The sequence below is a fragment of the Spermophilus citellus genome (assembly GCF_964194105.1).
Source record: "Spermophilus citellus genome assembly, chromosome: 16".
Taxonomy (NCBI): Eukaryota; Metazoa; Chordata; class Mammalia; order Rodentia; family Sciuridae; genus Spermophilus; species Spermophilus citellus.
Genome location: NC_138196.1, coordinates 50,939,673 through 50,955,478, shown reverse-complemented (window position 1 = coordinate 50,955,478; position 15,806 = coordinate 50,939,673). Strand labels below are relative to the sequence as shown.

General features: G+C 36.6%; 2 protein-coding genes across 5 annotated transcripts in view; one reads left to right on the top strand and one right to left on the bottom strand.

Moving 5' to 3' along the window:
* Positions 1-10,246, top strand: part of FAM149A (family with sequence similarity 149 member A) — a 54,763-nt gene extending 44,517 nt beyond the window's left edge. For both annotated transcript variants that reach the window (XM_081268952.1, XM_081268953.1), the window contains exons 11-14: positions 245-365; positions 1,660-1,788; positions 1,896-1,974; positions 7,083-10,246. In XM_081268952.1, coding sequence (XP_081125078.1) covers positions 245-365; positions 1,660-1,788; positions 1,896-1,974; positions 7,083-7,156 — 403 coding nt within the window. In that variant the 3' untranslated portion in view covers positions 7,157-10,246. The remainder of the gene's footprint in view (positions 1-244; positions 366-1,659; positions 1,789-1,895; positions 1,975-7,082) is intronic.
* The window catches only part of LOC308634840 (uncharacterized protein), a gene marked incomplete at its 5' end in the record, with an annotated part of 32,982 nt that overhangs the window by 9,342 nt on the left and 7,834 nt on the right, over positions 1-15,806 (bottom strand). The window lies entirely within an intron of this gene.

Sequence of the window (15,806 nt, the reverse complement as noted above, 5' to 3'; positions counted from 1 at the left end):
CTGTACAGTTCCCAGTGTGGCTGAGCACTTGGGCAATCCAGATTGACAGCCACTGCTAAATAGGGGCAGTGTGACTGGAGCTGCTGGTCCCTGTCTCATCTCCCATCTCCCTGAAGCATGGCTTTTTTTCCTTGAACATTGCTTTTGGAAGGCACGTCATGATTGGCAGCTCAGATTGGAATTGCCTGCTAGGGGCTGACCCCTCTGCACTTGGGTACTCAGTTGCATGTTGTTGTGTTTACAGGCAAACTGGCCTAGACCACGTATCTTCCCCACCCGTTCAAACCTCCTGGAGCAGGTTGCCCCCGATAGGCTCAGAGGCTGGGGAGCAGATCACAGCTGTTTCCGGATCCCGCTCCGTTTCCGTAAGACAGATTTCATTATAAGTGCAACCATTTTAGTTAATCTGTGGGAAAACAAGTAAACCAGAACAATCCTGGCACTTCCAAGAGAAGTCAGAACATCCAAAATGCCTGCATCCAAAATGTCTTCATAATCCACTTCTAGAATATAAATGGCTCATGAGACTTTAGAGGGGGATGATATAAAAATTGGTCTTGAGCTAAAACAGAAAGTTCAGGTGTCAAGGAGATAGACAATGAAGAAAAGAGCATGGAGGTTAGGTCAAGAGACAGGCAGAGCCATGTCTCCATCCTGCCATGCAGACCCACTGATTTGGTACAAGTTTGTTTTCATCTCCCTGAACCTTAGTTTTTTCATCTATAAAAGGGTAATAGCAATTCCTGCCTCGAGGAATTGTTAGAAGGATTAGATGAACGCATACATTTTAAATGTATGATATAATGACTGACGTAAACTAGGAGCTCAGTAAATTATTATCCCTGTCAATTTTTTTAAATCTTTATTTTTTATTTATTTATTGTATTTGGTGCTGAGGATTGAACCCAGTGCCTCACACGTGCGAGGCAAGTGCTCTGCCACTGAGCCACAACCTCAGCCCTACCTTTATGATTTTTATCAGCTCTTATTTTTGCAGCTGAGTTTTGCCATATTTATTTCAGTACAGAGGCAGTGTCTTTCTCACTCAAACTCAGTGCACCCATGCTCTTGGTAGTAGGGGTAACCAGGTTTCTCACAGATTTACAATGATCCACACGCCTCACTCTGAAACAAGTAATTTGTGTCTTTTGTATGAAACATGAAAGGACGACCTGTTAGAGGAGCATAGGACAGAAAGAGAGAAAAAAAAAAAAAACAAAACAAAACACTAAGTTAGGGTTTTCTCTCACATTCTTTTCTGCCACCTTAATCACAGCAATAGAACCTGTCCCCAGAAGGCCAGAGTGGCAAAACTTGAATGTGTAAACCTGAGGATGAAATAATAAAACAAGGCAAATGCTTCCCAAGCCCAGAATTACATTTCTAATAAAATTTACTGTTAAGAATTTTGTGTGGTTAAGGTTTTTGATACCTATTTACCTATTATGGCATTACCTTTTGGGGGGACTGAATAATGTAATGATGTAATTAAAACATGTCGATATTTAGAAGTCCTTGTATTTGGCAAATTTAAATAAGTATTTTAAAGTAAGTAACTCACTGAATAAATAAGTGAATGATTGAAGCATCCAGAGATGTTGTTATGTCTTTCTAAGGAATGTATTTCTTTTAAACAAGCGTGTATTATTCTTCATTCAGTACAGGGGAAGGTATCCCCAAAACCATGTGTCAAGTGCAATGCCTGATGGCATAGAAAGATCCCCTCTTCGAGAAAAAACCATTACCCTGGAACAACTTTCAAGGCCCAACACAACCCATACATTCCGGGTAGGTCTGCTGTTAACCATAACTTTGATTAAAACAAAACAAAACATAACAAAAAAGATTTTTTTAAAAAATATAGTTCATCCCTTATTTTATTTTCCTCTTAACAGTCGGATACACCTCGAAAAGGTTCACTGACACAGATGGAATTTTCTGGTCACACATGGACAGGTCAAAGTATTTTGATAGGTCAGTATTTTATTCTTTTTTTAACCTAGAACTATTTTTTAATTTATATATGACAGCAGAAAGCATTACAATTCTTATTACACACATAGAGCACAATTTTTCATATCACTGGTTATATGCAATGTATATTCACACAAATTCATGTCTTCATACATGTACTTTGGATAACAATGATCATCTCATTTCACCATTACTTATAACCCCATGTCCCCTCCCTTCCCTTCCAACCTCTCTGCCCTACCTAGAGTTCGTCTATCCCTCCCATATTCCCTCTCCTTATCCCACTATGAATCAGCCTCCTTATATCAAAGAAAACATTCGGCATTTGGTTTTTTGGTATTGACTAATTTCACTTAGCATTATCTTCTCTTCATCCACTTACCTGCAAATGCCATGATTTTATTCTCTTTTTATTTTTATTACTGAGTAATATTCCATTGTGTATATATGCCACATTTTTTTTTATCCATTCATCTATTGAAGGGCATCTAGGTTGGTTCCACAGTGGCTATAAACATTGATGTGCTGTATTTTGTCAAATGTTTTTTTCCATGTAGTATGCTGTTCTGAAGTCCTTTGGGTATAGACCAAGGAGAGGGACAGCTGGGTCAAATGGTGGTTCCATTCCCAATTTTCCAGGGAATCTCCATACTGCTTTCCATATTGGCTGCACCAATTTGCAGTCCCACCAGCAATGTATGAGTGTGCCTTTTTCCCCCACATCCTTGCCAACACTTATTGTTGTTTGTCTTCATAATAAATAGCTGCCATTCTGACTGGAGTGAAATGAAATCTTAGAGTAGTTTTGATTGGATTTCTCTAATTGCTAGTGCTAATGAACATTTTTTCATATATTTGTTGATTGATTGTATATCATCTTCTGAGAAGATTTTAATTATTTCCTGTCTTCTGCTGCTTTTGGTGTTGATTTGTTCCTCTTTTTCTAGGGCTTTGAGATGTAATGTTAAGTCATTTATTTGTTGACTTTTTCTTCTTTTAAAGAATGAACTCCATGCAATGAACTTTCCTCTTAGAACTGTCTTCATAGTGTCCCAGAGATTTCGATATGTTGTATCTATGGTCTCATTCACCTCTAAAAATTTTTTAATCTCCTCCTTGATGTCTTCTGTAACCCATTGTTCATTCAGTAGCATATAATTTAGTCTCTAGGTATTGGAGTGGATTTTATTTTTTATTTTATCATTGATTTCTAATTTCATTCCATTATCATCTGATAGAATGCAGGGTAGTATCTCTACTTTTTTATATTTGCTAAGAGTTGCTTTGTGGCATAATATATGGTCTATTTTAGAGAAGGATCCGTGTGCTGCTGAGAAGAAAGTGTAGTCTCTTGTTGAAGGATGAATTATTCTATGTATGTCAGTTAAGTCTAAATTATTGATTGTATTATTGGGTTTCATAGTTTCTTTGTTCAGCTTTTGTTTGGAAGATCTATCTAGTGATGAAAGAGGTGTGTTAAAGTCACCCAAAATTATTGTGTTGTGGTCTATTTGACTCTTGAACTTGGGAAGAATTTGTTTGATGAATGCAGATGCTCCATTGTTTGGGGCACATATATTTATAATTGTTAAGTCTTGTTGATGTATGGTTCCCTTGAGCAGTATGTAGTGTCCTTCTTCATCCTTTTTGATTGACTTTAGTTTGAAGTCTGCTTTATTTGATATGAGGATGGAAACCCCTTCTTGCTTCCGTGGTTCATGTGAGTGGTATGATTTTTCCTAACCCTTCACCTTCAGTCTGTGGATGTCTTTTTCTATGAGATGAGTCTCTTGGAGACAGCATATTATTGAGTCTTTTTTTTTTTTTGATCCAATCTGCTAGTCTATGTCTTTTGATTGGTGAGTTTAAGCCATTAATATTCAGAGTTATTATTGAGACATGATTTGTATTCCTAGCCATTTTTGTTTATTTTTGGTATTTAATGTGTCTTGGTTTCTCCTCTATTTAGTTTTTTTTCTGATTTTTCTATAGTGTAATCACTCCCTTTGTTGATTTTCATCATTGTTTTTCATTTCCTCTTTTTGGAATATTTTGCTGAGGATGTTCTGTAGTGCAGGCTTTCTAGTTGTAATTTTTTTAACTTTTGTTTTTCATGAAAGGTTTTTATTTCATCATCAAATCTAAAGCTTAGTTTTTCTGGATATAAGATTCTTGGTTGGCATCCATTTTCTTTCAGAGCTTGTTATATGAACTCCTTCTCTAACATTTCATCAACTTCGATGTTCATGGGTTCTGTTATTATAGTGTCCTGGCATCCTGGATCTGGGTCCTGCCCAAGTTGGAATGGATGGATCTAGGTCGCTGGGCTTGACCTCCCTGTAGTCTGTTGGTTTGAAGTAGCAGTCCTGCGCCAGAGGCTAGGCTCTGGAGGGTGTCTGCCCCGCTGGGGGATGGGTGGACCTTGCCTGCTGTACCTGGGACCCACATAGGCCAATGTGGGTGGATCTAGGCTACTGGGCTTGACCTCAACAGGTCAGCAGTTTTTACTTATAAAGATAATGATGAATTTGCAAAACTTCAAGTTTCATAAAATGAAATTGAAGGTAATCTACCTGATAGGCCTATTTTGACCATATAGAAGAAAATAGCAAGTGTCCATGATCTGTGGCTCTACCTTCAGAAATTCTATCAAGAGAAAACCTGCACATACCAGCAGGGGCCACAGCAGCTGCAGGGTTGAAAGGAGAAAATGGATCAGTGCTCTTAATGAACTAGGGTCTCATTTTCATAAAAAAAGAAAAATCCTTTCTGCAATCAAGTTTTCATGCTTTTCTTCTAAATGAAACCCTTATCCTATATTATCTTTGAAAATCTAATGATAACAGTGCTTGAGAAAATGAGCACAAATTTGCTAATTATTTTCTATCCTAAAACTTTCCAGATATATTTTCAGCCTAGTATGTTTTTGATTAATAAAATTATAGTTTGAATGCAGGCCGGGGATAATTTGATTTTCAAACTAATACCAACATTTCCTTTTTCCCATGGAGGCAGCACTGATCATGTGAGGTGTGCTGTTCTGAAATCTTCTGGGTTCCCACCCTGGCTCTACACTGACAAGATGTGCAGCCCTAAGAAAGTCCAAACCTCTCTGAACGTCAGTTTCTTATTTTATAACAGATTATATGGATAAAATAGTTGTTGGAAAATCTATGAAAAGGACATAGCTGGATGCCAGGCATATACTACTTGCTCAGAATTATAAGCCATTCATATCATAAATAATCTTAAATGTCAAGGATAATGTATTGTGTTAAGGGAAATTTTAAATATCATTCTAAAAGTAAAATAGGTAAATTTTAAGCATTAAATAACAGATTTTTCACTGTTAATATTAGCCTTTGGGGGGGCTGGGGTTGTGGCTCAGTGGTAGAGAGCTTACGTAGCATAGGTGAGGCACTGGGTTCCAACCTCCACACCATATAAAAATGAAATAAAGATATTGTGTCCACCTACAACTAAAAAACCCCAAATATTAAAAAAAATCAGCCTTTCTTCAGTTTTATAGCATAGTGATGTCAGGGATTCTTTAGCCCTTTGAAGTTTTTTCTCTTATACTAATAGCCCTAGGCTGCTGTGGATTTTGTTGCTTTTTATGTTCCTTAGCAGTGTTACCCATCATTTTTAGTGACAATAAGATTCCTGTAAATGGCCACTGTGCTGCATTATAACTATTACTTCTAACATAGTTGTAGATGGTCGGGAGAAAGTAAGCACTGATTTGTTTATTATTCAGTAACAATATACCAGGGAAGTCTCACCCTGTGCTAGCTTCTGATATAATGGCCAAGATTCAAAATATCAAGAATGGATCTGGGGGTGTGGGGGTGTGGCTCAGTGGCAGATCACTTGCCTACCATGTTTATGCCCTGAGTTTGATCTTCAACACCTCCCCATCTCCCCCTCCCTCCCTCCCTCCCTCCCTCCCTCCCTCCCTCTCTCTCTCTCTCTCTCTCTCTCTCTCTCTCTCTCTCTTTTTTACACACACACATACACACACACACACACACACAAAGCAAACAAACACAAAAACATCAGAATGCTTTGGTTTGTGCTTCAAGGATCTTTCGGTTTTATGGGGAAGATGATGGAAATGGTCATGAGAGGTGATCAGGATCACCTAGCTCAATCTTCAGGCAGTAATGGGTGCAGAGGGGCTTCCCAGAGGAGATGAACACCACATGAGGTTTGAGAAAGGAATGAAGGCTGTCAACTGAGATTCTGTGGACCACCAGTAGCATTGGTATCAAAAGAAGGAACTGAAGGAATTTTGAGGAACTCAGTTTTGGAGATGTTTACTGCAGCACAAGTGGACATATCTAATAGGTTGTTTGGATGCACAAAAAATGAGAGGAGGTAAGAGAGCTGGGCTCTGAATCAATTTTAAATCTTCACTCCTAATCTTTCCCTACCAAATACTTAGTATCTTCTCTTATCAATAACTTTGATATCATTGATGGTCAGAGATCGTTCTCATTTCTATAGAAGCAACCAGGGGTACATAAGGGTTTCTAAGGCTTATTTTCTTTTTCTCTGACAAGCAGGCACTTGGCCTCCTTGTTCTCTTTGCTTCCAAGTCAAGCAGCACCAGGAGTTATTAACTTAGCTTTCCATTTATACTTGGGCAGGAAAAATAATAATAATAATAATGACCCTTTCTTTTTCTCAGGACTCCAAATGACATTCTTTGTATATAAGAATTGCCTGGTTGGTGGAAGAGGAAACATTAAAATATTTTTTGGCGGGGCTGGGGATATAGCTCAGTTGGTATAGTGCTTGTGTCACATGCACAGGGCCCTGGATTCAATCCCCAGCACCAAAAAAAAAAATTTTTTTTTCCCTTTTTAAAAAGTATCATCTTGGGCTGGGTTTGTGGCTCAGTGGTAGGGTGCTTCCCCAGCATGTGTGAGGCACTGGGGTTCGATTCTCAGCACCACATACCAATAGATAAATATTTAAAAATTCATCAACAACTAATAAAAATATTTTTTAAAAAGTCTCATCTACATGGAATGTACAAAACAATCCTCTTGAGAGGTTGAACTTTTAACATTCTAATGAGAATTACTTTCTGGTTTGTGTTTCAGGTTCACAATATTTGCCTAAATCTTTTCAGAGGACAACTGTGACTTCAAGAAAGAGGTTCCAAGTGGCATCTTGATATTAATTCACCAGAACTATGGACTCACTGGAGCGTCCAAAGCCTCAGCATGCCATTTTTCACTTGAAAAGTGGAAGAACAAGTATTATACTATTTATCTGTTTATCTGACAGTCTGCAATGTTAGGCTACCTGAGTGAAATGCAAATAAAATAAGTAATTTCATTTGAACACCTCACATTCTAAAGAGCATGAAAGTCAAAGTCACTAATCTTTACTGGGAGCATTCCTGAGGTTCTTCAGGCTTGCTCAGAAGATCTAATATGTGTTTCAGTTCCATCATTCTATCAGTTATGCACACAGAGAGTGTGTGCCTATATGCACACATATATATGATATATGATATATATTATCTAGGTCTATGCCATTTTGTAACTTTGTACCTTAATTTTTTAAATCTCATTCTCTTAATAATTCCATCAAAATCCTAATCACTAATAGATATAACTTCCTTCTCTGAAAACTAGTAAAGTTGTGTTTGAGATAATCTGTCCCATTTGGAAAAGGTTCTGATTATTCTAGTCACGGTGCTGACTTTGTTATATCTGTTTAAAAGTGCTTTAATTATGATTCTTTGTGCATCGTCAGTGACTAATTAATTTTAAGCCAACTGTGTGTTACTAGTTTTTATTTCAAAGCCAAGCCTTGCATTTGAAAGTCCTCAATTTATACATTTTTAAAGCTGAATACAAAACATAATTAAAACTGGTTCCATATGGCTTCATCCTCATTATTTCAACTGAGTGTCCATGCACTGGAGAGAAAGCTTTGCAGCAGCATCGTCCTTATATCATCACCATCTCATCTGTGCTCTAATGTCACCTCTGCAGTAAAGTCCCTACCCAGCCCATTTGCTTAAAGCAGCAGCTCCGTTCCCCACCTCCTCTCTTCCTGCCCTGCTCTATCTTCCTCAGTGCATGTCTCCCTATCTGTCAGTACTGCAGAAAATGGAGTGGGGAATGGAAAGGAGAAAAGTCAATTGGAGGCAAAGCTGATTTATAGTGGCTTAAGTCCTTGTATTCATCTCAGATCAGCATATTTTTTTCTTTGCTACCAGATAATTGTACCTTATCAATCTGATTTTTCACTAATCCAAGTTAAACTTTATACATAAATCTCGACCATGTCCAGTGTGATGGAGAGAATGGGTAAAGGTCAGGGGCTGGCTGTGAAACAAAAGCTACGAAAGTAGTATATTAAGAAATAAAGACAAAAAGCCAAGAATTATATAGTTTCAAAGCAGGGGCGTGACGGGTTGAGCAGACTTGATGAGTCTGACTCCTAACAATGAGATAAAAGCCAGCGCTTGCTTTATTTATAGCGGTACAGACCAAAGGGGATCCATAGGGATATCCTTCCTTGGGGACAGGATAAGAGTGGAGATAAAGAGGTTGCCCTTGGCAGGTTATGCCCATCTCTGGGCGGTGTTGTTTGATCCTAAGGCTGTGAGGTAAGGCAGGGTGCCAGCATGATCTGGGATTTCTTGAAGCCCGGGGATTTTACCCAGGAGTTTCCAAAAAAGCAGCTTCCCTGCTTTTTTGGAACAAACAAACCCATAATTTATATATAGCTCGCAACACATAAAAACATGTGTATCACATAAATGTGTGACAAATTATTTTCAGACATTTCTGCCTATGAGGGGTCAGGATCATTTTCTGTTAGAGATGTTAGGAAATTAAAAAGAATGCTGAGGGGTTGGGGTAGAGCACTTGCCTTGCACGCATGAGGCACTGGGTTCAATCCTCAGCACCACATAAAAATAAACAAATCAAATAAAGATATTGTGTCTATAAAACAAAAAAGCATGCTGAGACTAGAATTAGTGTTTTTGTTTTTGTCTTTTTAAATCACAGAATAACAAATAAAAATGGGACTAGAGTCTTTGATGATTTCTCCATTATATGCTCCACTCCATCTTCATAGCCAGGGAACATGTTAGGGAGTGGAAATGAGAAGGACCAGTATCTTTTTACCTCTTTTGGAGTGGCTAGTCTACGGAGCTCAACTCCCTAACTCCAGTGAATATTGCTAATGCTTAGTTTCTCACACCAAGAAGACCAAAAGCATTTTGAAATTTTTCTAAATAACTCAACATTAGCTATGGAAACATTTAAGAGAAAACACCAGTCTTGGTTCATCAGTTGTCCAGCCTGAGTAATTTCTAGATGGGTGAGTGGTCTGGAACCCCTATTTGCAGACTCCCTCATTAGTTACTCTCCGGTCCCCCAGAGCTGCTAGAAGAGTTGTCCATTCTGCTCTCTCACAGCCATTCAAGCAACTTTATATTAATCTCTAGACACCATCCAACTGCTTTCCTATTCAGCCCAAATATCTTACAAGGGAGATGGCAGACAGGCAACCTACCTAACAAAGAGATTGAGCATCCAAGATAAATTCTTTTTTCCTAGAAAATCACTGAATCTCTTTATTATTTTTATAATGGTAAAAAGTACTTTGAAAAATAGAACCAAATACAATGATAGTGAACTTTATCTTCTAAACATTTATATTAGAAGATCAAGTGCTGTTAGAGACTACATAAGGACTTGGTTCTCTTCTTATTGATTCTAAAAGTGCTATCCCATAGCAATGTTTTTTCACCTGTGTAAAAGATATTTTATTTATAGGCTAAATGAGATTGAAAGGTTAGTACATAATCCTCATATCAAGGATGGTGCTTTTTAAACTAATAAGGTAAAAATTAGAGCAGCATTTCCACAATTACCTATTTTGATAAAAGAATCTTAGAATTTCTCTGCTAAAAAATTGAAAAGAGGCAAATTTAGTTATTTCTGAGATCACCCAAAACCAAAGAAGGAATGAAGAAATTTTAAAATAATCTAGGAAAGTCTAAAATATCACAAAAAACTGTTAGATTTTATAAATTTAATATAAAAGGAAGTATTCATATATATTGTTCTGACCTAGAGTGGAATTTCTATACCATATTGAGATGTACATTTCTATATATAAATCATTTCAGTATATTTTTCATTTTCATTGTTTTATTATGACTATAGATCCTTGTTCAGGATTTTTAAATCCTTAACTTTTAATAAAATATCAAAGTGTTGAAAGTTTTAAAAAATTCATTGCATTTGTAAAAGCACCTTTACACTCTCAATTTTTATATAATTTATATACCTATCTACTTTGCAATTTCTAATACACAGGCTTCATTCAATTATTTCTAACTACATAAAAAGCTTTTCCCAGTGAATTCAAAATATATAAACATACATATCTGTGAAAGTTTACTTCATTTATAAATACTCCACTATAATCTCTGTTTCAGAAGATGACATTTCTACTTAAAATCATCATGAACTTATTGTTTCATAAAATATTAATTCCATGTTTGTGTAAAGTGTTCTCAGTATTGGACTGAATAAAAGTTTTGCTATAAAAGAATTTAGATTTTAGTAAAGGAGATATGCTATAAACAAACGTATACAAAAATACTATAAGGTCAGCTAGCAATAAATGCTATGGAGAAACAAAACAAGGCAATGTGACCGAGTACCACTGTAGCTGACATCTTCAGATATCTGTAGCTGGGGTTTGGAGAGGAGGTGTAGACTGGAGATATAATTTGGGAATTGTTGCTTGTACAGGTGCTCCTAAACTTAAAATGGGGTTACATCCTGATAAAACTATCATAAATCCAAAATATCATAAGTCAAAAATGCATTTAATATACCTAACCTACCAAACAACATAGCTTATCCCAGCCTGTCTTAAATGTTCTCACAGTAGTCACATTAGCCTTGAGTTGGGAAAAAATCATCTAACACAAAGCCTCATTCATAATAACATATCGACCATCTCATGTACTTTTTTTTTAATACTTGCATCCAAATAAAACCTGGTAATGCATGCACTACACATTAGGGTTATTGACTCTCATGGTTGCATGACTGGCTGGGCACAGTAGCTTGCCACTCCCAGCATCACATGAACATTCTGTAGCATATTGTAAGCCCAAGAAATATTCAAGATTTAAAGTTCAAATTCTGTTTTCTTTGGAATCAGTGTTGCTTTTGTATCATTATATAGTTGAAAAATTCTGTGCAGCCATCATAAGTCAGGAACTGTCTATACAGTCCATAGGTATGAAATGGATGAGATACATTGTCAGTGTAGACAGACAGTGAGTGTAGAAAAGTAGGGAAGGAGAACAGATTAATAAACTGTTCTGAGATTTGAGCATGTAAAGTCTGCAGGTCTAGGATGTGAAGAAAAACCAGCAAAGTACACTGAGAATGAACGGCTGGTGAAGGGAAGTCAAAATCAAGATAATGTGGAATCCTCAAAGTTAAATGAAGAGAAAAGTGTTTCAAAGAAGGGACCAGACCTGGAATGCTGTTGATAAGTCAATTTATATAAAATGAAGAATTGACCAAAAGATTTAGCCAGATGGAAAATGTCGGTAATCGCAAGGTTTGAGTATGTCCCCCAAATTGATTGTGTTGGAAACCTTATCCCTAAAGTCATGTGTTCGTGGTATTTGGAATTGGAACCTTTGGGATGTAATTAGGATTAGATGAGGTCATGATGGCAGGGCCCCTATGGTGCAATTAGTGGCTTTTTTTAGAAGAGTCTTGAGCTAGCACACTTACCCTATCTTGCCATGTGATGCCCTGTGCTACCTCAGGATTCTATAGAGTCCCCGCCATCAAATAGATCCTCAAACTTGAACTTCCCAACACCCCAAACCATGACTCAAATGAACCTTTATTATTTTTTAAAACATCTAATTGAATACTTTATTGATTTTAAGGTGGTGCTGATGATCAAACCCAGTGCCTCACAGGTACTAGGCAAGTGCTCTACTACTGAGCCACAACCCAAGGCCAAAACTTTATTCTTTATAAATTACCCAGTCTATGGTATTTGGTTATAGCAAGAGAAAATGGGCTAAGACAATGACCTTTAAAGAAAACCTCTCTTCCTACTGAGGATCATAAAAATTGTAATGGCCAAGGAACAGATATTTGGAGGTACACACAAAGGCAATATGAGAAAGAAAGTTGGTAAACAGGAAAACTATGTTGAGTTTAATGTTTTTTTTTTTTCCTTTGTGATGCTGAGGATTGAACCCAGAGCCTCACTCATGCTAGGCAAGTACTACATACACTTTGACCAAATGGCTGGACACCATAACCAAATCGACATCTAAGAATTTGCTATTACAAGATGATAGCAAGATTGTGGAACCAACCTAGAAGCCCTTCAATAGATGAATGGATTAAAAAAATGTGGCATTTATACACAATGGAGTATTACTCTGCAATAAGAAATGACAAAATCATAGAATTTGGAGGGAAATGGATGGCATTAGAGCAGATTATGCTAAGTGAAGCTAGCCAATCCCTAAAAAACAAATGTCAAATGTCCTCTTTGATATAAGGGGAGTAACCAAGGACAGGGTAGAGACGAAGAGCTGGAGAAGAAGAATAACATTAAACAGGGATGATAGGCGGGAGGGAAAGTGAGAGTTAAGGGAAATTGCATGGAACTGGAAGGTGAGCCTCAGGGTTATACACAATTACATATAAGAGGAAAGGAGGAGTAGGAGAAAAATTATATAAGTGGAAGAAACGATTTATAGTAGAGGGGATGGAGAGAGAGTAGGGGAGGGGAGGGGAGGGGAGGGGTGAGGGGACAGTGGAGAATGGGATAGACAGCAGAATACATCAGTCACTAGAAAGGCAATTTGTAAATCAATGGAAATGTAACTGATGTGACACAGCAATCTGTATATGGGGTAAAAATGGGAGTTCATAACCCACTTGAATCAATCTGTGAAATATGGTATAATAAGAACTATGTAATGTTTTGAACAACCAACAATAAAATAATTTAAAAAAAAAAGAAACTGTGGTGTATATACACACAATGGAATATTACTCAGCATTAAAAGTGAATAAAATCATGGCATTTGAAGGTAAATGGATGGAGTTGGAGAATATGATGCTAAGTGACATAAACCAATCCCCCAAAACCAAAGGCTGAACTTTTCACTGATATGTGAATTCTGATCCATAATGGGGGGTGGGGGTGGAACATGGGAGGAATGGAGGAACTTTAGATAGGGCAAAGGAGAGGGAGGGGAAGGGTGGGAAAGATTGTGGAATGAGATGGACATCATTACCCTAAGTACACGTATGAAGACACAAATGGTGCGACTCTAATTTGTGTACAACCAGAGATATGAAAAATTGTGCTCTGTATGTGTAGCATGAATTGAAATGCATTCTACTGTCATGTATAACAAATTAGAATAAATAAATTTAAAACTAAAAAAAAAAAAAAAAAAAAAAAGACCTCCTCAAAGAAAGCTACAAAACATTTCTGGAAGAAACTAAAGAAGAGCCAAATAAATTAAGTGATGTATCACACTCATGAATTGGAAGACTCAGTATTATAAAGTGTCAATCTCTTCATATTGATTTTTATGTTAAATTCAATTGGATATTCATTATTTTTTTAAAAAAAATAGATATGTCATTACCCCCACGCGCGCGCACACACACACACACACACACACACACACACACACATATATTACAGATGGATCTCATACCTAAATGCAAAAGGTAAAATTACAAAGTTTCTAGAAATTAACAATGAGAGATTTTCTTTTTTATCTTGTAGTAGACAAAAGTTTTCTAAACAGGACAAAAAGTATTATCTACAATGGAAAGATTAATAAACTGTTAAAAATTTAAAATTTTAAAACATTCTACTCATCTAATGACATAGAAAAGATAATTGTAATATATATCTGGCAAAGGTCTTGTAATGAAAGGACTTGTAAAATACAAAGTACTTATATTTTATCTAGACATATATAACAATTGTTAATTAATTATACAAATGCATATATATCTATATATATATAACTCTTTCAAATCACCAAAATTTTATACAATTCCATTGTTAAACATGGGCAAATGACTTAACAGGCACTTTTGAAAATGGTCAATAACCTCATGAAGAGATGCTCTCCATTACAAGTTGTCAAGACAATGCATGTTAAAATCTCATTGTCATACCACTATGCCACCTAATGGAATAACTTCTTTTAAAAACGATACTATCAAAAGTTATCAAGCATATGAAATATCTGGAACTAATCATAGGTTGCTAATGTAAATTGGTACATTGGAAAATTGGCAGTTAATATTAAGGCTAAATATGACATATACCCTATACCCACTAAGTTTACTCCTAGACAATAGAAATATATACATATGTGAATCAAAAACATCTAAGAGAGTGATCATACATAATTATTTATAACATAAGAGACTTGGAAACAACTGAAACATTCATTGGCAGTAAAATGACTAATAAATTACGATATATTCAAACAATGGAATAATACATAGCTGTGAAAATAAGGTAAAAATATTGTGCTCAGTACTACAGATTCATCTCATAATGTTGAGTTTAAGAAACTAGATACAAAAATCATCATTGATTTTATGTTCTATGGTACAATTTGGGTGATGGCTAGATTTTTGTCTATAAAATTGTACATTTAGGTATCATTCACTCTATTGATCTATTTGATCTTGGTATCTGTGATTCAAACATGGGTGACAAAGTTCCCTGCTACCTTTATGATGGATGTGTATAAGTATCCAGCCAGGAATTTATTTTATAATCTAAACTAAATATCTTTTTCATATCAGAAATCATTCCAAGTGACAAAAAATTTAGGAAACAAAAGTATTAACATTTACAAAGACTTTCTGTAGTTTATAATGTCTCTGGCCCATGACTTTAACCTTTAAAGGTATTGACTGTAAGCAGGGGAGACTGTCAAAGTCCTGGACCTAAGATCTTCCAAGTGGCATGGGCATCCTTTAATATGGAATGACTTTTCAGAAGGGGTAACAAGGAGACAGTTTCCTGCTCAGTTAGCTTAGCTCACTGAACAATCTGTTCATGGTGAGCCTTCTTAGTTGCAACACTATGTACTCTGTGGTCACAAGGCTGTCCTGTGAGGAGGTTACTTCCATGAATTTCTTTCTGGCTGTCTAGTTTGGTTTGAAATTTTACTATTCCAAAGCAGGATGAGAACAGTCCTTATCTGCCAATAAGGGAAATACAGAAAGATGACTAAGGGACAAAGGTCTTATTTTATTGCCCCTTCTCCCCCAAATCTCCGGTACCCCTCTTTCTCTCCTCTACAAATTGACTTTAAAATAAAGATGAAAGTTCTAAGCCTGGCAGTCCAGGTCTCTCTGGTTTTGCTCCCCCCATCTATGCACATTATCTCCCACTACTCACTATGAATGACCAAGAAGGGACTTTGATGGCTTGAGACTCTTCATGCCCTTTCTTGCTTTGGAGCCTTTCTTTGCCCATGTTCTTATGTGCTGCTGCCTGTTGTACCCCCCCCCCCCAATTCTCCCTTTACTAAGGGAGAGGTTATATGGTGTAGCCTTGTTATGTCCATAGAGATGATCAGTGAGTCAAATATAGATATATTTTCTACTTTTATAGTTGAAATTCACCTTACAGCTCCACCTCAATCTTTTATGGAGAAAGAAGCTAAAGCTCAAGAGATATATTTAAATATATTAAATATAAATGATTTTTTTTCAGTGCCAGGGATCTGATCTAGGGCCTTGCAC